This window comes from Cardiocondyla obscurior, linkage group LG06, assembly GCF_019399895.1.
Source record: "Cardiocondyla obscurior isolate alpha-2009 linkage group LG06, Cobs3.1, whole genome shotgun sequence".
Classification (NCBI taxonomy): domain Eukaryota; kingdom Metazoa; phylum Arthropoda; class Insecta; order Hymenoptera; family Formicidae; genus Cardiocondyla; species Cardiocondyla obscurior.
In genome coordinates this window covers 8,045,149-8,071,555 of record NC_091869.1, presented here as the reverse complement: position 1 = coordinate 8,071,555, position 26,407 = coordinate 8,045,149, and the positions used below count along the sequence as shown (strand labels likewise).

Below are 26,407 nucleotides of genomic sequence, written 5' to 3'. Positions count from 1 at the left end.
CTGTGACGATTAAGCAGAAAATATTACTCTTTACTTAATTTTGCAAAATTGAAAATACTTTCTTGACTAGAAATAAATATTTTTACACAATTTCCATATATTTTGATTGCATTGTAAAGTAAAAATAATAGCTGACAACGGCAAATTGTAACGATAGTTGTGTAAAATTTAATACCTAGTGCTAGCATAATCTTCTGAATAAATATTTAAAAAGTAGCATTATAGCATATTTTAAAATAAAAACAGAATGTTAATGCTAGGTGATATTACAGAATATTAACTAACAGAATATTAAAAATAATTTTGGGTTAAACAATGAAACGAAAGATCTTTAATTAAATTTGTTTTTTTTTTTTGTACTATTGTAACATTATTTGTATGATTACTTGCATATTGAGCTACAAGCTCGGCTCTTGATCTTTCGGCTCGCCAAAGTTCGAACTTCCTCCAGCTATCCTCCACGAAATATCGTGAGTCATCATTCTCACTTGTTGTGTTACAACTATCAGGCATTACAATACCGTAACCACCGTGTTTCTTTAAAATTCCCTTCTCAGGCAACTTTGTGAGATTGTTTGGTGGGAGATCAATGAAAGAGACAACTTCCTCTGCTCCCGTACCTCCATCTTCCTCCTCCACGCCGAGCCTCTTCGGCTGCGGTTTATGCTCCCTGAAAAAATTATATCTATGTCGGTATTCCTATTTATCATCGATACTCTATTATATAATATTATCCTTGCGAAAATAAATGTGCAGAAACTCAATCGTGTTAACTTTTCGGGAAATATTAAAATATGAAATAAAAATAATCTTGAATCATAAACTCTTACAGTGTAATGTTATAATTATTTTTTGTAATAAAATATTATAAATTGAAACAAAATAATGATACATAAAATTAAGTTTATCAACAATTATTACACACACACACACACAGACAGACAGACACACACACACATTTTTTGATTGCCAGATATTCGACATAATTTGATATAATATTCGATTTAGTAGTCGATGTATAAATTATATGATATAAATTTCATGAATTTGCTATATTAATATATATTAGAATAAAAAAAAAAGTTTTTAATTATTTCTAAAAATCTTCTTAAATATTGCAATTATCTTATTATTTACTTGCACCTGGTTGTGAAAATGGACGATGATGTAATATTTAATGATGTTTTTGCGATGAAAAAGATGTTGAATAGAAAGATCGATTAACTTCTAGGCGAGTATTTGGGAGGGTGAGATTCGATGTATAATTAACAATTAACAGTATTTTACTGTACACAATACCCCAGATTCATTAATCACTTTCGAGAGAAAATAAGATATAACGATAATACTGGGATACTCTGTATAAGTGCAGCTACTGTCATGCAAATAAATAAAAAATTACAGCGAATAAAATAAATATTACAATGCGATGGGCAGCAATAGGCATGCGAGGATCGAATCGTTCATATTATCGTTCGACCGCAGCGTGTGTGTTGCAAAGTTAGCAAAATTATTAAAAACATGATTGTGCAGAAAGTAATTGTCGTGCAAAGTACAAGTAGAAAAGTCGAGAGCGAATCCAGGATCGAGTTAATTAATATAATTATATAGAATTTATATTTAGATTACCAAAAATTTACGAAGCTACGAATATACAATAATCGCAACGCGATAATTATTTTTTAAATAGCTACTGCTGAATTACTGTAAGACAGTCGCGATCGTTAACAAAATTATAATCCAAATAAGAAATAAACTATTGAAATTGTAGACACGTAGTAGGATATTAATTTTTTTAACTTTCTTTGAATTTTAATCAATTCGTATAGAGGTAAATTAATTTTATATTAAGAGATATCTTCAAAATTCTTTCTTTTAAGGAATTATTTTTGAAAATAATTCCTTGATTCGATCAACCCTGATAATAAAACAATGACGGCGACGTGTATGAAACTTACTTGACTCTTGGCCCGTCGGCGGCGATGACGTTATTCGGATGTCGAAACAGCACGCGCTGGGTCTCGCCGCGGCTAGAAATATACTAATATAGGCATGCCGCGGCTATTCTTATTAACCCTCAACTACTATGTGCACTTTTTATTTAACTCGCTTTTACTTTGGCTTTATCAAGAAGAGTCTTTCTTCATTTCCATACTTGCAAATACCCGTGATATTTATTTTTTCACTTTCGAAATTTTTTATGAAACGACGCGTGGAATAAAACTTTTAACAGAAAATATTTTTATATAAACTTGTTTTTATTTTCAATACAAATAAATGAGTACTTTGTTAATTATAATTATTTCTGTTAGTGATGTTACGAATATAAATTATTATAAAATTGTTATAGTTTATCGTAATGATAAAAAAAATATTCCAACTAATAAGAATTTCCAAAAGATATTTAGAAGAACATTTCAAGTCATAATTAATAAAATCTAGTAAAAGTAAGTAAAATTACAAATAAAATGTTTTTACGTTATCGTGTTTAAATAAAATTATTTCTGCCCGAAGTAATACTGCACTTTTCATAATAATTGAGGGTTAATAAAGGTCTGCGAGTGTAACGCTATCTTTCAACGTTTTACTTGCGGAATAAAAGGAATCGGTCGAGCAAGGCTCGTAATTTTCTGTCGTTCGCGCGCTTCGATGTTACTATTGAAATAAACACAATAATTGAATAAATATTAATACGTAATATATTAAGATCTATTTTACCGAATTCCGATTATCAACCGAAAGTCTCTTGAATTAAATTTATAAAATGTGTTAACTTGATTGTTGTAAGTTAGATTATCAATCTCTATTGCGAATCAAGCTTTTATGAGCAAGAGAGCTCCGTTTCTCGTAAAAAAAAAAAAAATAATAATTTTAATTTTTCTGTACATATATAATAGCTCATCACGTTTATACACTATTTTATATCTCTTAAAAATATTTAAGATTTATATTTAAGGGTCTAAAATGTAATTAATAGTATTAGGAAAATTATTATAAAGCGCATACTAAAGCTTGTGAAGTTTAGGAGCCGAAAATCACCTGAAATAAAAAGGTATCCAACTCCACATTAACTCACATTAACATTTCAAGCAAACTTTGGCTTACTTCTTACAAAGCAGCTCGCGCATTTTTAATAATAAGCGTAACTTTATACAAAATAGGCCAAAAATATCATTAAAAATCGATATTTATTTACAAAAGAAATATTAGACTTATGTGGAATATAAGTTAATTAATCACGGATTATTTTTGGCCCTTCTTGTAGCTGTCTAAATTAAAAAGATATATTGTGAACTTGGTTCGTCGTTGTGATAACTATGCCTTTCGAAAACGATCGAACGACAGAAGCATCTCGAGCTGCAATAAATTCTACATCATACATCAATAAACGTATGATACTTAATTGTTTTTGTGGATTAAATTCTGGGACATATCGCGATGGTTAAAAAATGTATTGTATATTTAACATGCACTTTAATATACGCCGATTGTGTAAGAAATGATAAAGAATATGATGAGAAATGAGATAAGATGTAAGATGTAATGAGATGCATCATATTATTGTATTTTTGCTAAACATTTATGTTAACGTAATAATTTAATATTTTTTTATTTTTGATCAATTATTTTGCGATTATTTTGATGAAATTTTAATAAGAAAATGATATTAGTTGATTGAAAATAGTATAAAATTTATGAAAATTGATTTCGTCTTTTATCTCGGACGCCCACTGATGAAACTTTTAGAATCGAATCGTTACTTCGATTTCATTTTACAGAATTTTCTAGTTTGCATACTTTACCCGTTTACTTGTAAAACTCGTCAATTTTGAGCAAGTCCTTCCAACGCATTAAGATATTCTGTAATTGAAAATAGCCAGGGGCTAATATAATAGATAATGAAATGACCACCGTACCTATACTGAGGCATACTGCCGAAAGTCAGGATCTTGTTAACCGTGTCCAATGCCGCAGCTTCCGCGTGATGATTACCGGAAACGCCGCTGTAGCTTTTCGGCTGCGGCTTCTTCGAATATGGCGGGTCATACTTTTGGACGGTGCTCTTCCTTCTGCGAGAAATTCGCCGATTACGCACAATCACTTGATATTGCGGGAAAACAAAGTGATAAAGCGCATGCATGCTAAAACTGAAGAGTATTCGTTTAGAAAGTAGAATTTTTAAGGATTTAAACGATGTTAAAAAGGATTATCATGGATATTGCATGGATTGATTAATATCGTTACTACTTGTTAGCATATCTACCAGTAAACAATTTAGTTCAAGTTAGTTATAACATAATAATTTCTGTTTAATTAATAACAAAGTATTACCTGAATTTATTGATGTAGAGTATCGAATTTGCTTTATAAAAATACAGATAGAAAATAACGTTACTAACAGAGTAATTCTTTTTAAAGTTAGACAAAATAAAAATCTAATTTTCATATGAAGAAAATAACTTTATATGTAGGTAACAGAAACTTTAATATGAAATTATCTTACATGTACATATAAGATAATTCTTTTTAAAACATATTGTAATTATAATGCATCCTCATTAATGTTCAACGTTTCTCAACATAATTATTAATACTCGAGAATATTTAGTAGTTTGCAATAGGCGTTCTTATTTATCTTGTCGAGTCCATCGATGCAAATAAACATGGTAATAATCCCTTTTAAACTGGCAGACGAGGTTCATCGGTCTACGTACATAATTATCTGTGATGAAAAAAATTATTAGAAATATTACACAAGCGTTATAAGCAAAATTTGGTTAACGTTCGATTTACGTTCTTGTTTTGAAAATTAACGGATCCTCTTGACATGCAAATTTTAATTCCGAAGCGAAATAGATAACTAGTCAATTGGTACATTTGCAGCTTCCCTTATAGAGATCATTATTCACTGCATTACCCATTAACTAATAACAAGTAAAAGACAATTAGTAGGTTTAACTCCAAGCAGCATTTATTGTAATATAATAATGAAGAAAGCTTTCAAAAAGATTTATTAAGGTAATAAATATTATTTTCAAGTTTATATTCAAGATATAACACAAATGTTGCTTCGAGTTAAACGAATAAGAGAAATTAAACTTAATACCCGAGTGGAAATTCATCTAGCTATTCTTAATTTTGCAGCTAGATTAGATATTAGCCATAATTTGTAAGAAAATATTTGTTATTTAGTAGTTAGCTAATGTCTAGCTGTTACTGTATAGAATTAAAAAAGTGAGGTTGTTATTTGTAAAAAAATCTATCTAGTATTCGTTTAGCCACCGTCCAACGCGAGCCACGTAGCTAGACAATTATTCCTGGCTAATAACGTGCTAGAAAAACTAAATATCGAAACGTTTTTCTTTACCGCGTGCTTTACTTTAGATAACTAGCTTTTCTAGCTCGTTCTGAGCGTTATATTGTATTTCTGACTCTTGTCAGTGCTGGACAGTTTTGCTAGATAGCCACTAGATAAACCGCAGATTGGCTAGCTAGTTATCAGACAACGCTTAGGCTCATTTTTCACTCGGGTAGTAAACAGAATTTAAAAATATTTGATTTTTAAGTATACAGAAATTTATTTCTCGTCAAATAAAAATAACTATTAGTTTTAAAATTGTGCAGTTGAATGAAAAATATTTAAATATTTTCAACAATATTGCTATTATTGTCAAATTTAGATTTTTTTTTATTGTGCTTAAAAGCATACGTCGTAATATGTTGCATACGCAAATTTTCTTATCGTTAGCAAAGAAAATTAAAAATTATGATGGAAAAAATATCAAAGGAAAGTAGTACAAAAGAAATAAAAACTACCAAAGTCTAATTGCATAAATATATGAATATATACATGTATGAATGCATAAAGAAAACCACGGAAAGATCGTATGCTAGTAGCAAAGTTTTATTCTTTGACGAATTTGTAATTAAATATTTTAGCAAGCGGTTTAATTAAAATTTCTACGTGTAATTGATACAGTTGTAAGATAAAAACCCAAGATATTTTTTCTCAGAAAGTCAATCTTTTAAAATATGTAAGCAACTAATTGTATTTTATTTAAACATTAAAATAAGTCAAAAGACTATAAAAATATTAATAAGAAAAATGAGTTTTAGAAACGTAAAAAATAAAGAGCGAAAAAAGAGGAAAAACGAGAGTAAAGACGAAATATATTAAATACGTTAACAAGCCTATTAATAATAAAGACATATTACGCAATTTAATTAAACAAAAATGAGATAATAAATTTAGATTTTAATATTTTGCGCAATACCGTGAACACGAAAGCAACATCAAGCAGCGAAATAAAATACTTGCTGAAGAAAGAAGCTGCATTACAAATTCCCGAAGAACAGCGTGCCACTTTTAATGCGCACACACTCTTTCCATTCCTTGCAAACATACAAAAATGGAGAGAGAGAGAGAAAGAGAGAGAGACAGAGAGAAAGAGAGAAAGAGAAAATAAGAATAATGAATAGAGAAAAAGAGAAAAAAAGGACATAGAGAGAAAAGTTCTACTTGTGTATGTTTCTGCACACTAACCTGAGACAGAGGGAGAAGTTTTTATGTACTACGACTGACCTGTAGCAGAGAGCCATCAGAGCAAATACTACGAAAACACCCCCTACCACCGACATGAGCATACCAACTAAAAATACAGTATTAGAGCCGTGGTAGTTCTCTGTATGCGTATTAGTATGTATGTAATTCGTCGTCATCAACGTTATCATCATCATCACCATTATCATCGTCACCATCATCGTCATCATCATCGTCATCGTCACCATCACCATCACCGTCAGATGTGGCGAACCATCGTTTACGCCGTTATATATTATTATCATTTATTCGTTTGTTATTTTTTTATTTTGCGAAACGAAGATTTACACCATCGCAGTTTACGCAGTGCAGGAGGGTGGTTCGTTTCGGTATTTTCGTATCCGAGCGTCCCACAGCATGCACACAGACAGAGATGGCAGACAGAAACAGATAAGAAACAAAGAAGCCAATATCAGCACGTGAAAAAGACATACATCTATATATGTATATTATTATATACGTAAACGATTACGATTTATGGTATATAGAAAATATTTATTCTTAAAACAATGCAACACGCTTTAAAGTTTCTCTTAAATTCTCGAAATTATAAATACAGCACGATAAAAAAATCGAACGTGACTTATTGTTAGTTCGGTATCAAGAGGCACGGTAGTCTCTCGCGTTAAGTAATATTATGTACCGTAATATTTTGGGTTATTTATTAGTATGCTAAAAGAAAGTTGCATGTTAGAATAAATACTCTGGATAGCATTACGGAATTACTAAACCTCGTAACTGAAAAAATGCAGACGTGTTAGGTTTGGTGCCAAATTTATTTACGCGCGCTTCATTAATAGGAATAAAAGTCTGCAAAAATTTCAAGTTACAAAGTTACATAATGAGGGCAACGATAATACGTTCGACCGACTTTCAGAATCTTAATTGTCAGATCTGAAAATCTGTGCATCTTAGTTATCAAAAATCTAGATCTCAAACATTTAGAAATCCTATGAATAATCTGTCTAGATTTATAGATCTGTAAGATTTCAAAAAATTATAAAGTTAAACATCGAAATTTGCGGATCTCTCAGGACACGAAGATTCAAAGACGGCTAATCCGTGGATTTTAAAATCCAAGGATCGCAATTCTTAAATCCTAATCTCGTATTCTCTCTGGAAAAATGCAGTGTTGTTAACCCTTTCAGTTTTCCATTTTTTAATGAGGATAATAATTAATTGTAAACAAGTTAAATAATACGAAATTATTAAGTATCTTACGGATAATTACTGAAAGAGTTAAACGCATCGCTTAACTTGTCGAAATAACGATTTTTTATCAAGAGTCCATTGTACGGACTCGAAAAGATCGATTATATCATATTTCTAACTTGCAAGCTTCCGTCAAGTTGCACACAGTTATTTGTAATTGACGATGTCCAATAAGTTCTTTCGCCAATCAGCTTCTCTTTCATGCTTTCATAGGGCATACAAGCAGCTGGCACATTGTATAGTTTTGTTACCTCGCTTTTTCAAGGATGACCAGAAATGCTAGAGTATATTTTATGATAAGGTTTGCGTGCTTAAAAAACCTCGGTTTTAAACGATTTGTTTAATCTTTAACAATATATTTCTCGCCATGTCATCCCTCAAAACGCGATTATTACTAAAATAGAGATTTTCGCTTGAACAACATAGTCACGATCATAAATCACTATGCCATGAGCACATCCATAGCACACACCACATAGTGACAGTATTGTTTATATATATAAATATATAATATATATATATAAAAAAAAAAGGTGTATACATATATAGTTATGTTCTCATGTATGCGAGCGATTCAGATGCAAAACAAGCTGCATTCAATTTTTATAGAAAATTTGTAAAAATTATATTAAATACAGCTGAAAATAATATTAAAATTTTCAGTCCTACGACAAAAAATCCGATTTACCAAAAGCTCGAAATTCCCGGGAATTAGCTAAAGTATTCTTTCAAGTATTTAAGATTCAAAGCAACTTCGAATTCATGAAGCATAGAATTGTAATGCAATAAGAATTGAACGATCTTGAATCTGTAATGGAGACACCTTTGCTCTTCTGAGAAACTTCTTAGCAAGGAATTTAGGATGCGGGGCAACTAGAGTTCTCAGTGAACTAAAAGCTGAAGCATGAAAAGTCTAAGGACGCAAGCAATCTGAACTGCGAAGCACGTAACAGGATTCAAAAGGGTGGTTTCAAGGGATTGCTTATATTAGCGGTTTTTGCAACTTATTTGGGGAAAAAGAAGAGCAGGTAGAGATTAAAGATTAAAAAAAAAAAAAAAAAAAAAATTAAGAAACATATTTTTGGTTTTGTACTATCTATCGTCGTGTGAGTTGAACGCAGCGAGTTTTGGTTTCTGCAACACTCACGTTTACACGTGTAATAGGTGAACACCGAGTAAAATAGGCTAAGAGTGATCGATATTATGATGGCCGCGTGCGATGCCTCCTCATCATCATCATCATCATCATCATCCAGCTAGCCACGAATTACGACGAAGACGAAGACGATAGGCCTTGATCGCGGGCGATCTGTTCTCGCTGTTACTGTACCTGTAGCAAACAGCCATTAGTGCAAAACAAAGGAAGACCCCCGTCACCACCCCCACCAGGATCACTACCATCAATCCTCTAGAGAGATTGTTGTTGACACCTCCTGAAACGATCAAGCATTTGTATCCCGCGCGTGCGGCGTGTATGCATGTGGCCGTATCTTGTTCGTGTACGTGAGTGTGTGCGTCGCGTCGCGTCGCATCGCATGGTAGTTGCATCCTAATATGCAAATACATCGTTACTTTAATCATACAACTTTGTGACTCCAAGAAGATTCAAAGATCTATTTTTTTATTTCAATGAAAAATACTGCATGAGAAATTTACTATCTTGAATAAAGATACTTGAGATTAAAAGAATTACAAAGTTGTACAATTGGAAGATGACTTTTTAATATATACATATACCGTTTTTAACATGTATATTATTACTAAAATAGAGATTAATTTTTAACCTGAGAAGTAGAAAGAAAGAAATTTGAGGATTTAAAAGAAACTAGGAAAACATACGAATTTAATGAGCTCAAGGATTTAAAAATGCGAAAAAAACATTTTTTAATTTCTATTTTTTATAATTTTTTTATTAATAAAATTATTTAAAAATTATTTATTATTTAAGGGATAAAAGCGGAGATGTTGCATTTGAAACGACTAAGAAAATACTAAGAGGATGTTACAGGACATAAAAAGGATTTTCTTTTGTTTCTCTCAAAATGAAATGGAACGTAATTATCTAACAATACCCGAGTCGAAATTGATTCCCATCGTTACTTAATAATTAGCTAGCCAATTCGTGGTTTATCTCGTGGCTGTCAGCACACAACAGTAAACAAGTACTCGGCGAAAAACGTTTAGAGATCTATTTAGATACATGATGCGCGCTGGACAGAGACTAGACGACCGATACTAGACAGATTTTTTTTTTTTTTTTTTTAAACGATAACTTAATTTTTTGAAGATGGTCACTAGTTAAGAAATATATTTAATCTGCGCGATCTAACCACTAGCTGCAAAATCAGATTAGCTAGATAAATTTCCACTCGGGTATATGAATACGCATACGCATTGGAATTTTATGTGCACAGCTGATAGTATGATCCTAAAAAATTCAAATCTCTATCTTATCGCGAGCCTAAAATTGAATAGGATGATCGACTAGATCCATATCGCTAGAAATAAAAGTATAGTAGACTTCCTTTTTATCGGAAACGATACTCTTTTAGACCTAAATTATTTTTTGCGTCAGTGAAAAAGGCGACTTATCACTGATAGAATGTGAAATTAATTAAAAAAAAAACTGCGCTTTCGGTACATTGATCTTCTTCGTGCAAACTTTTAAATTGATTTTATACTTTCGATGAAACAAATAATATAGTATAACAATTTTTCTCATTTTTAATGAAAGCTCTACGATAAAAAAAAAAATTTACAGAAAAATTAAACTGTTGAAATATATCGGAAGAATAATGGTAATTACAATTAATTTTCCAACGAATATTACACTCTTGTTATTTACGTCATTTAATTAGATTTTAATTATGAATAACGATTTAATGGAAGTCTACTATACTGAATGAGAATTAATAATTGTTAAAAAACTTGATAATTAATAATAATAAAATATGAAAATGAATATTATGACTACTCAAGTACGTTTTTATAATGCTTAAATTCTATGATATAATTAATGCTCGCTGAAGTTGACTGCCACCCCTATTTATTTTCTTGTATTGTAATAATGTTATGAATAATAATTATTAACCAACGCGTTATATTATTGTATCGACAACTTTGTTCAAAAAGCAGTAATAATAATAATAATATTCTTCATTTTATGCAAAATGTATATTTTATGAAACGTTTATGTAATTTGAAATTAATTCGTGAAAGGCCGATATTTAAGCTGTTATTTAAATCGTAGCGCTTTATCATGTTTAAAGAGTTTTAATATAAAAAATTTATGTACGATCTAAATCGCACATATAAATTTTAATTTAAATATTTGTTGATTTACTGTCTTTTTGAAATGAGTTATCGATGTAAAAATAATTTTAAAAAATTATACCATGGACAAATATTATATTTCAGATTGATAACCCTCCAGGAAGCATATACGTAGGAAGCAATTAATTTTTAATAACGAACAAAAGTTATAAAAAAGTAGATGTCCGGGTTAATTTCATACTTGCTAGAGGGTTAATTATAATGTTAAAAAGAGATCTGTAAGAACAGTAGCGCATCAATTTCCCGCTTTTATCCTCTAATTAATAAATATGAAAAAGATTTACGTAAAAAAAAAAATCGTGGCTTACCGTAGGGGGTCTCTTTCTTTTCCAGTTTAGAATCAGTTTTCTGTACTACTTCAGTTGGGATTGTCGTCGGCAAATCTGTCGGAAAAATCTGTTGTATAGAACAATCCGGTCCACTCCAATTAGTAAAGCAGTAACACTTGTTGGCATTCGTGCACACCTGTGTAAAAAGCAATTTCACGTGTTATACATATAGAATATTAGAGATAATATCAAAATTACTTGTTGCAAAATGTGTACTTACGCCATTCCCCGAGCATTCTTTGTCATCATGATTGCTAGGACACTTTTCTTGATCGATGTGTGGAAACAAGCTCGTACAAGTTTGATTTACGCAAATCTGAAACAATTATTAATTCATTATATTAAAAATATGTTACATTATTTAAAACTATATATTTAATAACACTCGGAAAAGTTAATAATTATCATTGTACTAATTACCAAATTATCACCGCAAGACGTGCCATCGCGAACTAATCCCATTCCAGGTATATCGGATCCTTCCACTCTTCCAGTCGTAGCTCTTGCAAATCGGAGTTATTGATTTAATATATTACATCACGAGTTGTGTATTAAAATGTGAAAGATTTAATTTAATTTAAAAACAGCAAATCTTACATATGTTTCAAATACTCACTTGCATTCATATTCCTGATTTCTGATAGAAATTATAGTTCTGGTATGTAAATCTTTCATTCCATCGATTACCGGTTGTTTGCTTCCTTGTTGACATTGAAGAGATCCACAGAGAACGTTTCTGTAAAATTACCCGAGTAGAAATTCATCTAGCTCATATTTATTATACGATTAAAAAAGTGAGGTTTTTTCTTCTCCGAGAACGATTACTCACTCAGGTTCGCATTTGATAAGATGACCGCTGGTATCGGTACCGCAATGGCCGTTAATGGATCCCTTGGAGTTAAATTGCTCGAAACATTCTTTATCAGCGGCGATTCCGCCGTAACCCCATACTTGCCCACACTGTAAATCTAAAGCGGGACAAACTCCGTTGAAGCAATGACCAGCGTTATTGGCGCACGGGTTGCCGTTCTTCTTATAAACATCCGGTGGACACTGGCCAGTGTCACCGGAGCAGAATTCCGGTAAATCGCATTCGTTCGTAGATTCGCGGCAGACGACACCGCGAGCACGGAGCTGCAATTTTATAATAATTATATTGAAAGACTTATCTATAAAAACACGGATGTGAGAAGTAAGCGAAAAGAAAATATGCCAAAAACAAAATTTTGTTTTTTCGTAAGTATATCCTCACCATTTTTTTATGCCGCTATACATTTAATAATTTATATTTTCTAGTTAATTCAATTTTGTTTTTAAGAAATTAGAAGTCTTTAAAGACGAATTAAGAAAATATATTTTAATATTATGCATAAAATATGGTTTGTGATATTATGGAATATTACTTCGAAAGGAATAGAGAATTTATTATCGTACCTTGCAATCGCTGCAACAAGGGCCGGTTGCGCATTCGGCCTCCGAAGTCAGCTTGCAGGTGATAGGATCGCAACAGGGATCGTACTCCTTGCATTCCTCGATCGATCCGCAGTCGCATTCTTCTCCGTCGTCGATTACCCTGTTACCGCATGATCTTCTAATATCCACCTGTAATCCAAAGTAGATCTTGTTGGTTAAGAATGTACTCGACGTCGCTTTAGTTTATTCGATTTTCGATGTACCTCATTTGGTTTGTTAAAAAGGCAGATGCCGTGGCCGCTTTTTAAAGCTTCTATATAGTCGGTTTTGCTACATTCCGAAAACTTATATGGTTGAACGTTTTCTAGGCCGACGATGGATTGAGCCATGATGCATCCGTGCCAGTCGCGGCAATTGCAATCGTTCCCTAAAATTGTTAATACGAAATTTTATTTCTCCATAAAATTGTTCTCCTATTTCCCAAATTAATTGGCGTATCGCAAATAAAATTAAATATTTTTGGAATACTCACTTCCATCGTCATGACTCATTCCGATATTATGGCCGATCATGTGAGCCATGGTGCCAGCTAAAAGATGAGGCTCGTAAGTGTTTAGATCGACGCTGATTCCTACAGATCTTTGGCTGCACACGGTCTCGGGTACAGCCACCCCTGATTCTCCACCTGAGAAAGTCTCACCCCTGTCCAGAATAATTAAACTTTAATTAATTATTTTTTTATCCTTAATTTACTTGGAAAATATATTATATTAAATTAAAATGGAAATGGAAAATTTTGCAGTGTCTGACATTAAATATAAGGAATTTAATTTTTTTTAATGGCAAAAAAGATTAATAAACTAACGTGAGCAATTGGGTGGTGTCCTGAGAAACTTGATACATTCTCCGCATCGTATAATCGTTAAAGCTTAACAAGGCTTGATCGATGTCGATGCCATTATCGATTTGCGCTTGGTTGCTGCCTTTCCAAGTTTCGATGTATACGACGGAGACTCTAGTATTTAATGTACGGAAATACTGTGGAGTAAATCGAATTTAGTATATATTCTACTAAAAAATTAATTAACACGGATATAAATAACATAATTAAACTTACCAAATCTGCGATATTAGCAACTTGGATGGCATCGTGAACAACCTCAGCTCTGCTACTACCGTTTCTTTTGTCAAACTACATACAAACACAAAATCAAATACTATTATACTTAATCCATACCGTAATTCTGCCAATTAGCGTTTTAAAGGGATAGTCATAACGTACCATGGCCTTATCGATAATGATGGCAGTTTCGATGTATTTGGTTGCTTCACGGACGTCTCTTTTGTATCGATCGGAAGTGGTCTCTGATAGCCCAAAGATGTGCTTTTGCCGACGGTTCTTTACACGCCACTCAAGATTTCCCGAGTTAGCGCAGCCTTTGTTAACTTTTGTTCGGGCTTCAAATATAATGTGAGGATGTTTCTGCTAAAAGAGAGGCCTGCATATAGTTTGCAATCTCAGCCATTTTATTCGCCGTGCCCGTTCGCGGCATTCCATTTAATTATAGCGCGACCTAAACTTCCGCGAAGTTATGTCTAATCTAGTAATAAAATCAAGCCAAATTAACCGATTTGAATTCAAAGCCGTTGATTCAAATTTAGTCGTATTATTTCGCAATGACGGGCACGAAGTTCCTCCATTTTTCTTAATAACATTCATAATTGTTTTTGTATTTTATAAATATATATGTATATATATGTTTAATTATTTTATTATACTCTTATAATATAATAATTAACGAGAGGTAATTTAACTGACCGATAAATCACCGCCGTAAAATGGGTGAATGACGAAGGTCTCGTTGCCTAAATGAATGACACCGCTGACACCATTACACGTGTGAAAAGCAGCGCTAGCTCCCGGATAATCTCTCACAGTACCGTGATAATAACAATGTTCTATCTCCTGCAAGAAAGATAATAAGGCCATTATGAATTTTATCGCTGAACTTGAGTTTTCTTCTTAATACTTGAGTCTTACGTAAGTGTTTTAGACTTTACTATTCACAATGCGGTTTTCAGTTTACGGTAAATAACGTATCAGCGTACATGCTTGTACATATTTATCATTGACATTTTTTCCTTTTACGCTACTAAAATAACTCTACCATTACTCGATATCTAAAGAGCTACTATCTTTCTTTTTTTTTTTTTTTTCTTGCCCTTTGGAAAGGCCGTAATGAGGCAGCTTGTACTGAAAGCAATTTAACCGAACTAAACTAGTTTTAACAAACCACAGAGCGAAGTAATTAACTATGCAAAACAATTATGTCTTTACGAACAACCGTGAACGTTGATTTACATCACGTAAATACTTGAGTATCATTAGATTGTTTGCATGTGAGATTGCATCTTGTTTTAAAATATTTCACCTGCTTAGACATTTGTTCCGCATCGCCGGCTAAAAAGTCTTTCTGCATAAGATTTGGAGCTAAAAGTTGCCTACAACATGACAACAAAAGTCATAGGTTAATTCTTTTTATTAAGTTTTTGAAAAGATAATCGTATTTTTTGGTGAAAATTTTATATATATGTATAGAATACATACGAATTTAATTCTAAGTCTAGACGAAATTTGTGATTAAAGGCCTTGATCAGAAGAGACGTCCGATGAAAATGTCTCCCTGTCTGAAAGTATCAATTTTATAATTAATCTCTACCGATAAAATTAATTTAAGATTAATTTTTTTATTTCTAAAATGTGATTTAAATGCTCAATTAATTTTTTCATAATCTGTTCTCATAAAACTTACTCTCATTCTGCCTCTAGAATTCTGATATCCACCATCTCCGTAACCTCTTTGAGGAAACTAAATTACAAAAAAGATATACGTAATATTAATTATTGGTATATTAAGGAATATAGTCAAAATAGATAAAAAAAAAAAAAAAAAAAGTTACAATATTGAAGAGTTTATTAAATTAATACTAGATTCATATGCAAAAACTATTTTTTTTATGTCCACAATTTATTTTTCTACTTTTAGTTATTTATATTTGCTTATTGATTTTTTTTTAGTTTAATAAAATATTATTTTGTTTAATAAAAGTATTTATATAATAGAGACCACAAATAAAAATAACACGCAGGACGAAATTTTACCTTTGGTACTCCGACTTCTCTCGTGGAGATTCCCATTTTCTCGTGATGCCGTAGCTGTACCGGATAGATGATCTGATAGTAATGACCACCGATATTTCGTATTAGCTCTTGGTTTTGTCGATATTCGTGTAGTAGTCGTTCGACCTCACCTGAAATCAATTTCAACGTTCAATCGAACGCCCTAATTTTACCCCCCGGTCCCCCGACCTTTCATCCACCACCCTACGATCTCTAATTTCATCTCGAATGGACTTTGGGGCGATTCATTGCGCTGCACCGACGAAACTTCACGCTATTGCCATTAACCTGCCCTCTCAACCACCGAGATTTTAGTCCGTACGACTCAATAATAACGGCAGTAATAAAGTAGTGGAAAGCAGATTTTATTGTCCCATTTCTTTTGTATCTGCGTATTACTCCTTTCAATCTTGATTGATTCGGCTTCGAGTTCCCACATAAAAGAATGACGTTTCTCCTCGCGGTTCTCGAGTTTAAAAAATTAAAATTTATGATATTTATCATAGCATAATTATATACATATATTTAATATTTAGTAAAATGCTATTACATTTTTTAAATTGAAAGTCTGATACAAGTCATTTTAAACATTTTTTTCCATTTCTCCGATTCACGAATTTTGCACGAATAATTTATATTCTCCATTGACATTGTCTAGAATTTATAGTTTGAAAAGTCCTGGGACACCTTGTGTGTTGGAAAATTGCCATTACTCAGATCGGTGATAGATATCGATCGTTCGTAGCTGTTCTAGGCTCTAATACCGACTATTCCCTGCATTTCGCGAATCGTTTCGCGTCCTTATTTCGAGAAGTTTACGCGCACGCGAATCTCGAATTCAATTTTCATCTCCAAGCGTCGCCCAAACACGCCGAGATTACTCGCCGATTAATTTACTCTTTTCGCTCCACCCGTCAGCCTCCGCCTCTCGCCAATTGTTGCCGTTGCCGTTGCCGTTGCCGCAGAAATGTCACGTAAATTGCGATTAATTCGACCGATTCATTATGTTTCACATTCCAGTTTCACATACGTAGCAGCTGCGTTAACTAAAATGGTAGTTTCGATTTTCTATCGGAAAATTTTAACAATTTTTCTTATAATTCTTGAAATGTGTCAAACGTGTTTTGTAATTATTTTTTAATTATTAAGTTTTACATTCATGTACGAGATAATATTTACTTTAATTAGTATATTAGTAAACTTTTTAAGTTTTAAAATTCTAGGTAGTTTTTGTTCCCAGTAAGACGTGCCAGGCACCATGTTTCACCAACACTTTCAATTTAAGATTAATTAAATTGCAAATTGAATTTCTATATAAATAATAGACGTATTCAAGCGGCATATCAAATTTAATTTAATTTCATGTTATGCCGCAGCAGCTATTGCTGTTTACTCGTGTACGCCCAATACCCTAATCCCTAATTAAGCTCCCTAATTCCACGAATCCTGCATTCAACATCTCTGAAATGCATTATGTAGAATTTTCTAAGCTTTTGAAACCAGATTAAAATAAATGCGAACTCGAATAACTTAAAATTTTTCTTCTCTCGCTCTTAAGACAGATTTCCCATTACACAATCGCCGTAATATCTAGGCCGGGATTCGCATTCGTCGAGCTCTGTCCCGGTGCATTGTCCCCGTCTAAAATGTAATCCAATTTAAGTTTCGCGTTTCCGACCAATCAGCGATGTTGACTTAACAATAAACCGCTCTTGAGGATTTGTCGTATCCTCGAGGATCAAGTTTCTAACGAAAGTGCTGCATTGCGGTCCTTTCATTTTACGGTAGTTTGTTTACGCAGAACCTTATCCCACAACTGTCGTAATTGTGTAAGGATCGTGACGGTAACTCTTTACAAATTTTTCCTATTGCGTAAGATTGGCCCAAATTCTAATTATGTTAATCGGCGATTTGACACATACATTATAACGAAATAAATTTCAGAGTCTCTTTCTTAATTTAATTAAAATTAATTTTCTCCGCAAAAACTTTAAATTAAATTGAGTAATTTTTTTAATACTATAAAGCTTTATTCATTAAACTTCAACGTCTTGATGAATTAATTACATTTTAGGTTCACGTTGTAAGAATGATAATTGGAACTAGTTAATTTCAACAATTTGTATCTATTAAAATACGTTTACTCACCAGCGGGAGTTTCCTCTTCCTTCCAAAAGGAATCATCTAAGGTGTAGTCTGCTTCTAAAACACAAAATAAAATGCACGATTCAATAAATTATCCAGGTTCTATTAGATGTATTTCCTATCTTAAAAAATTCGTGGGTGAGGCACGAATTAGCTTTTTAATTCCGCTTGAAACCGACGCTGACTAGTTCTCTCCCGCTTGGCTTGCTTCACGATAATTTTGAGGTTCGATTAAATTTTAATATTTAATTAATATGTCCAGGCAAAGACGGTCTTGGCGATTTTCGAGATCGTGGACGACCTGGGGAAAGTACCGTCTTTGTCTGGACATACTAATTAAATATTACAATTAAATCGAACGAGTGTAACGAATAGATAGGCGCGGGAGGGTGGGGGGACGGGGAGAGAGCGAGCGCGGAATATTCCTTAGGTATATTTCTCCACTACTCCCACTCTCGCTTTGTCCTTGTCCAGCGGTCGCGCGAAGCACATGTACGTACTACGCACTCACAGCAACCGCGTGCACGTGCCGAAAGTAGTATTTGTACGTATTTGCGTTTAACGAAAACCCTCCCGGCACGATAACTACAATTAAACTTTATATTTCTTTTTGTTACAGATCGACGCAGTTGCATCCGCCGTCGTCAACGAGTGTCGTCGCTGCCGATATTAAGATATATACGAACCGCGGTCGGTTCGTCGGTCGTCCCGCGAGTTCCGCTGAGTATTCGGGCGTAGTTTTTTTGATATACGACTTTCTTCTAATCGCGAGTGCCGAGCATGGAACGCGCGAAAGTAATCAGTGTGTAATTTTCGCGGTTGTACACGTGTAAAATCACGGTCGGGGTGTTCGCGAGTGACTTGTGCGCGGAAAGATGACTCGACACGTCCCATCTGAGAGGAAGAGCAGCCCGGGAAGGGCATCATGCATCGGCGGAGCAACTTATAGGTAAATATCAATTTTTTTTTTAGAAACAAAAAAAAACTTTACTTTAATTTAAATAACATGTCTACAATAATGTTTTATTTTATGTTACAGTCACCGGCAGAACTCATCAACTCCGCTGAAGCTCATGCAGTCTGGTGAGTCGCATGGTTTTCTTTTCGTAATTTTTTTTTAGGGCTTCTTAAAAAATAGCGCGCCCATGGTTTTTTCTAATACATTAAAATATACATATAACATTAACATGCTAAGAAACAACCAAATAAAACACGTGCGAAATGTGAATAAATACAATAAATTTAACAAGTTTTAAACAATTTTTTATAATAATCAACCAAGAATAATGTTTTAAAAAGATATTGACGGTAAAAGGATTAACAATGAACAAACGTGTTCAGGTTTTAGTGGTTTATCTGAAAGTTTTAAACTAGATGAACTTTACTAAACTTTAACAAACTCGAACAGAGTAAACTCCTTGCTGACCGTATCCAAATAAGGAATCGAGGATCAAAAGAATAAAGGATCAAAGGATCAAAGACACTTGGGATTTTAAATATCGCGCAGTCAAAACATCAAAATATTTCAAATAAAAGTTATTTTTATTTTAACTGAGTTTACTAATAAACTTTAATTTTAGTGCAGATTTTTTATTTGAAAAATAATTAATGTTTAAAGAAAAGAAGCTGTTTAAAATGTACGATATTCCTTTTATTCAATTTTTGCATTTTATAATAATTTCGCAACCCTTACAAACGTACAAAGTATTTCATAATTAATTTGTTTATGTTGGCTATAAAAATATTCTCTCTGAAATATTAAATGTCATAATAGCGAAGGACTAGCGACGACGAATGTTGAATATTTCAATATTGAAACATCGTAATGAATCCGTTAATTATGCATCAGTTACTCGTTTCATTATAACTATATTTACCTATCTCGCTCATTCATCTGTTACGCAAAGTTAATATAGAAATTCCCAGCCTTTCTATTCGCATACAAATAGAATAATTTTCCTACATTAGTCAAATATCCGACATTACCTTTAATTTGTGGACGTACAACGACGGCCGACGCAAGCACTTTCGGTATGTTTTTTGCAGGAGGTTTTTTTTTGCGTGATAGGAACGCCTTGTAATTTTTTTTTTTTTTTTTGACATAAAGAGATCCGTTTAAATAATCGTGTAATTCATCACGTCTCGCAATCTGGATTGAGTAAAACGCTCATGCGGGCAACAAGAAAAAAAAAAATATACGGGTGTATTTGCACTTTTATCCTGTGCAAGGACAAGAATGGATGGCGAAACTTTTTCATCTTCGCGTAGAATTTCTCGCCGCAAAATTCATAAGACGGACGTATCGCCGGATAAAGGGACGACAGTTTGCGCTGGCCTACTTCCGGTACCGGAGTACAAAAACATTCGCCGAGGGCGAAGTCGGCCTCGAATAGATCGGAGTCAATGACGCGACGGTGCTGTAACGGCGTTTCTTACCCTCCGGAGCCCTTCGGGCTGTTCGAGCGAAACTGGGTACATCGCCCTTCGCGACTGAGCGACTAAAACCTTTTCAATCATCGTTGACGCAAATACTTTTCATTAACGTCAAAAATATTAAGTAGTTTACTAATAGGTGACATTTTTTATATTAATCACCATCCCCCTTTTTTTTTTTTTTTTTTAATTTAATATTTTATATTAAAATCCGGGAAATCGGAGCAACAAAGTTTGAATTGGATAAGATTGAGGTTGAGAAGAGCGTCAAAGATGAAGGAAGTTCGATTGCCTGACGAGTTTGATAATTAAGTTACTTAGAACTTGAGGGGTTTTGACATCGCTCAAGTTCGAAGGCATCGTTTGTGGTAAAACACAGATATATCTGAAAATATGAATGTAAACGCAAGATTAGAATAGATTCGATTTAATCGTTATATAAATTGCATAATTGTAATTATGATTCGATATGTTCTTCAATTATTCAGAATTAAAAATTCTGTAAAAGATAAAAAAGTTTTTTTTTTTTTTTAATGAGAGTACGTTAACATCGAAGAAAAAAAAACGAACGTGTAGGAGAGGTAAAGAGTCCCTCAGGAAACCTTGACTAGGTTCAAGGTAAGCATCATATTACCACATACGGAGTTGAGCAATCGATTTATCTGGAATTCGAAGAGGAAATAGACTTAAAAAAAATTCTGAAATTCTTTAGTTGGAAGCATGCTTCGAAGAACATATGAGACTCGTAATTACTTTGAAAAAAAATTGCAATCAACGTCGTGGTATAAAGAAATTTATAATTTCGTCACGTAAAATGATATAATTAAATTATGTACATGAAAAAGAAACGAAAAAGAGAAAAAACTTTAAAAATATTTATAAAAGACTAAAATTTCGAATAATATTAGACGAAAGATAAGTAGAGTAGATAGAAGATTCGTAAGAAAGGTCGAGGTACCAAGCTGTCGTATACACGACTGAACAATCGGTTTATCTAGGACTCAAAGAATCGAGTTCAAAAGAGCCTGAGATCGCCCAAGTTTCGTAGCACGTTGGAGAAGGTAGTGCAAAAGGGTGTGCATGAGGGAAAGAGAGAGAGAGAGAGAGGGGGAGGAAGAAAGAGAGACGAAAAGAGGAAGAGAGAATCCTGGGCAAGGTTCGACTAGGTTCGGTTCGGTGGCATTGCATATCCCGGCACATCTCGCAGGTGCAGGGCGTGGTGCCTTGTCGGCAATATCGATTACAAACCCGGGCGGTTGCGCATTCACGTCGACACGTGGACGTGGACCGGCAGCCAGACTAAATTTGTGTTGCCCTATATTTTAGGTTCCCGTACTCATCTGCCTCTCAAAGATTGATTGCTTTTCCCTCTATCCCTTTCCTTTTACTCTTCCTTCTCATTCTCTCTGTTCTCCTGTCTGGTCTGGCTTATCTATCTCTCTCTTCTCCCTCTTTCTCCCTCCCTCTCTCCCTCTTTCGTTCGCTCGCCTGACGGCACTGCACCGGAAGTTACGACCCTACACTCAGATTAAGATTCTAGGGTTCAAGCGAAGGGTCAAAGATGAAATTCACGGGAGAAAGTTAATGAATGTAATGATTCTATTCACCCAGAGTTAGGAAGATTGCAAAACTTTCCTATTTAACATTTTAAATAAAAAAAATTTTCCAAAGCTATTTAAAATTTATTAAGATTTTTTTACAAAGCCGAAATAATTTATAACATATTGATTATATTTGGGAAATATATAAATTTATGATTTTAATAAAATTGTGGCAAATACAATCTGCCAGTTATAAGAACCATTAAAACTACAGAATTAAAGAATTAGAGTTAAATTCACAAGCATTCGTGTTTCTATTCTTCTTTTTTTAAATGTTTTTCAGAAAATTTCGTTATCGAAAGTTAAACTCTCTAGGTTGAAAAAGCTGATTTGAATTTATTTCGCACAAAGACTATATTACTTAGGACTGTATTACTGGTGAACGTCTCGAGCTTAAACTACCCTTTTATTTTAAGGTCTCTTAACTTTATTGCCACAGAAAGCGGCAGCTGTCGATTCTTTCGTAACCAAGACTCTTCCCATTGGCTGATATTGATTTCTTTTCACAGTCGCGTAAACCATTTCCGCGAAAGACTCGTTTCATTTGTAAGGCAGACTTGTTCGCAAATTTAGAATGGTTGTACGATCCTTCAAATAGTTTCATGAGCCTCAACCTAAAAGAGCTTAAAGTCCTAAAGACCAAAATGATCTCAGTATTGAAAAATTAAAAAAATCCAATAAGTTAGATTATACATATATTAAAAGTTTTACATTTGGGTCGAGAAGACAAAAAATTTTTTAATGCGTAATATTTATTTACTTACATACTAATGATAAAAATGTATATGTTTATAAAAATGGAAGACTAAAAGTCCGGACACGATCTCACGCAAAATAATTTTCTTCGAAGTTATCGGCGGCCTTGTCGTCGCGCTTTGCTTGTCCCGAAATCCCGTGATTACGGCCTTAAATCCACGCGTAATCCTGAATCCGCAGTATCCCACTCTCTTCAGGCTCAAAAGGTTGCGTCTCCGCTTAATGGAGCCGCGTACGTTCGAGATAAATTGCCGGCGTGGAGAAATCCTTTTCCTGTGCAAACTATTTATCCCGAAGACCGGCATGGAAACGTTTTCCGATGGGATGAGAAGCCGCGTAAAGGGCGAGAGGGCGAGAAAGAGGAGAAGAAGGCTAAAGGGGAGGAAAGTGCTGTGTGAATAGTGGGTTGGTTGAAACACAGTCTCAACCTCTTTCCCTATTTCTATTTATTCATTTTTTTATCTTAATTCTTAAGTCGCTCAAATCCAAAGGTTCAAGAAATCTTTTTGAACGTTACTTCTTATATGTCACAAGTTTATATTAATTTTTACAATGCAATTGTGTAATTGGAATTAAAAACTAGAACGGTGAAATTTTTTTTTTAATAATAAAAAAAAAACACTATTTTGCTTTTGCAAATTAAAGAAAAACACGACGATAAAAGCACTTCAATATATTTTTTTAAATTTATTTTCTAAATTGATAGACATGCATTGTGTGATTAATATGACATACGTTAACGTGAAAAGTGAATTCCAGGAAAAGCACATAAATCCACATTTGTCGCGTAAACTTCTTCCCGTCGCGCTAATTTCTTTCACTCTGAATTTTGATTTTTGATTTATCTCGTCAACATCTCGTTATATGCGAGAAAAATTTAAACTCGAATAAATATGCAATCAGACATGAACGGACATTCTCTTTGAGATCGTCTTTCCTCTCAAAATTTGTCTCTGTTTTCCGTGTTTGTCGCAACTGTTTATTTCCTACATTTATGGAAGATTGGCGAATCCCAGACTGCTGGTTGAACAAATACTAGGGTATACGACATCTCGGAAATACTGCAATTCCTTTCGTCTACGAACGCTTTGACCAATTTAGAATCACTCTTAAAGAAAAAGGTTCACCGGATATTATATTTCTTAGTTTACAATATTAAATATCTCAATAAATTAAAGAGTTTTTTTTTCTAATCTTAACATAAATCTAAATTAATTTTGAGTTCAACAAAAATGTAATTTTATATACTTTAACATTTTTGATATTTTATTAAGATACCTAAAAAAAGAAAAAAGAAAAAATTTTTTTAATTAAATATATATTATTTGTAAAAGAAGGATTTTTTTTACAAAATTTTAATTGTAATATAAACTCTTTCTCACGAGTAATGAAAAGCTAATATCCAATTCTATTTTTTCGGGTGTAATGTTCTAAATTGAAAGGCAGCTTTTTGAATGGAGAACTATAATACAGGATAAAAATAATATATTATACGATACGATCCCGGAAATAAAGGTAGCGATTAATTACGCCTAAGTTTTATATATTTATCTCGCGATGGCCTCTGGCATCCAGGACCACGCATCTCCTTCGCGGATTATGGCTCCCCTGTCTAGCTGAGATGAAGGTGTGTGCGCATTCGTTTCAGATTTCAAACGCTTTGCCACTTTGAACATCGGTAAAGCGTAGGAATTCTAAAACAAATACCACACTTTGCACTCGTCCTGGCCGCTCTTCTCTCCGACATCTCGATCCTTAGTCGTGTCAGGATACAATTCAACAGTCGTGTACTTTAATCGACAAACTTACGATGTAGGATCATCGTATTTTTCGGTCTTGTACATCGAATGTTACATGTTTTTAAATTTTAATATCCATACAGATAAATTTATAGGTTAAAAAATTTTTTTTTTTTTTTATAATCCTGAAAAACTCGAACATACAGATGCAAATCTAAGGAATTAACAACGAACAACTAATTTATCAATAGATTGTGTTATGCCGTTTCAAGTTTTTATTTGTTTTAAAAGAATATATTGTCGCAGTCGAATAAAGTAGACATTTCCGCTATCGCAAACCTCTCGCGCCGTCATATTTATTTCTCGTCTAACGTGCTGTCGTTGCCGTTTGCTAGTTCCCACATTATTCGCCCGGTATCGAGATAGAGAATGATGACGGTCATTCCCGAAAAAGGAAAATGGACGGGACTGGCGAGAGGTTGTGGGTGAGTCAGCTGGAAAAGCGGCAGCCAGGCTCGCGCAGAATTTCTCAGGCGTCGAAGACGATTTAAGAGGACTTTCGGGAAAAATGACCTGCCACGAGCTCGGCAATTTCGATCCAGGGCTATGATTCGAAATGTACCAATTCACAAATTCAGAACTACTATTCGAAATTTAAACGGCAGATATTTTTGCTGCGATCGATAAAAATAGAATAGTAAAATTTATCTCCAAACTAATGAAAGAAGTACTTAAATTTCCGTATATAAAGGAACTCGTTCCGCTCGCCTTTTTTGTCTGACTATTAAGGCGTTTTCTACTTAAATTGTTCGCGTCAGCTCTTTTCGAAGGCAGAGTTTTATATTTCGTGATGTAAAGTAGTAAATTAAATTATTTAATATTTCTGTTACAAAACTATGACTAGTTTTTTTTTTAATTATTTGTGTATTGTGTTATTAATTAAATCTGTTCAGCGCGATAATCTAGTCTAAAATGTTTTCCGTCCCGATCTTTTTTGCAAAAATCAATTTATTGCATTGTATATTTGTATTCGCATATTCAGTTTATATCGAATTAAAAATGTTATAATCCGATTATTGGGCTGTGAAAAAAAAAAAAAAAAATAACAAGTAAACTCAATACAAATAGAGTTGTGTGGAGTACATCAACTAGAAAAGCGGATAGTGAACTCGAGCAGAATTTTTCAGACATTGATAGCGTCTCGGAGAACACGTGGGAAAAATGATCCGGAAGTTTGCTCGCCTAGCTCTATCGTGATATTGTTTGCACACAAACGACCAATACGACATGACACGTCTCGCTAAAGAAAGGGTGAATGTAACACAGCTGGCGAGACCAATTGATACCTCTCTTAGACGGCATGAATGTTTAAAAGACGTCTTAAAAAAAAGATTTTTCGAATAGACAGTTTTCTAAATTTTGATATCAAGTAATGTTGATTTTCTTTCGCGTTTTTCTTCTCGTTATCGCGTTTTCGTATTATTAATTTTTATTTTACAATACGATTAAAAATAATTTGAAATAAGATATCTAACAAAAGCTCTAAAAGCGTAATAACGACGTCTTTTCAATGAAATATCTTATAAAAATATAAGCCGTCTTTCATCTTTGAAACACTATAATATTTTTTAAAGTTATTCGCTTTTACCGTGAATAGCTTTTTT

General features: G+C 33.3%; 2 protein-coding genes across 13 annotated transcripts in view; one reads left to right on the top strand and one right to left on the bottom strand.

Annotated features, from left to right (window-relative positions):
* Positions 1-26,407, top strand: part of Dila (centrosomal protein dilatory) — a 62,351-nt gene that overhangs the window by 5,552 nt on the left and 30,392 nt on the right. The window contains exons 2-3 of the mRNA XM_070658271.1: positions 18,834-19,163; positions 19,254-19,297. The gene's annotated coding sequence lies outside the window, so the exon portion shown is untranslated. The remainder of the gene's footprint in view (positions 1-18,833; positions 19,164-19,253; positions 19,298-26,407) is intronic.
* Positions 1-26,407, bottom strand: part of Mmd (disintegrin and metalloproteinase domain-containing protein mind-meld) — a 38,566-nt gene that overhangs the window by 5,168 nt on the left and 6,991 nt on the right. For 5 of the 12 annotated variants that reach the window (XM_070658265.1, XM_070658258.1, XM_070658269.1 and 2 more), the window contains exons 2-22: positions 18,218-18,271; positions 16,052-16,200; positions 15,702-15,758; positions 15,497-15,576; positions 15,321-15,390; positions 14,708-14,854; positions 14,171-14,374; positions 14,006-14,080; positions 13,754-13,926; positions 13,421-13,590; positions 13,152-13,315; positions 12,910-13,077; positions 12,305-12,609; positions 12,092-12,211; positions 11,896-11,977; positions 11,696-11,791; positions 11,455-11,611; positions 6,545-6,683; positions 3,918-4,070; positions 1,959-2,030; positions 387-670 (exon numbers count right to left, since the gene is read on the bottom strand). In XM_070658265.1, coding sequence (XP_070514366.1) covers positions 387-670; positions 1,959-2,030; positions 3,918-4,070; positions 6,545-6,683; positions 11,455-11,611; positions 11,696-11,791; positions 11,896-11,977; positions 12,092-12,211; positions 12,305-12,609; positions 12,910-13,077; positions 13,152-13,315; positions 13,421-13,590; positions 13,754-13,926; positions 14,006-14,080; positions 14,171-14,374; positions 14,708-14,854; positions 15,321-15,390; positions 15,497-15,576; positions 15,702-15,758; positions 16,052-16,200; positions 18,218-18,271 — 2,919 coding nt within the window. Of the gene's footprint in view, positions 1-386; positions 671-1,958; positions 2,031-3,917; positions 4,071-6,544; positions 6,684-9,143; positions 9,247-11,454; positions 11,612-11,695; positions 11,792-11,895; positions 11,978-12,091; positions 12,212-12,304; positions 12,610-12,909; positions 13,078-13,151; positions 13,316-13,420; positions 13,591-13,753; positions 13,927-14,005; positions 14,081-14,170; positions 14,375-14,707; positions 14,855-15,320; positions 15,391-15,496; positions 15,577-15,701; positions 15,759-16,051; positions 16,201-18,217; positions 18,272-26,407 lie in introns of all 12 variants that reach the window. The other 7 variants (XM_070658261.1, XM_070658263.1, XM_070658266.1 and 4 more) reach the window with 7 other exon arrangements.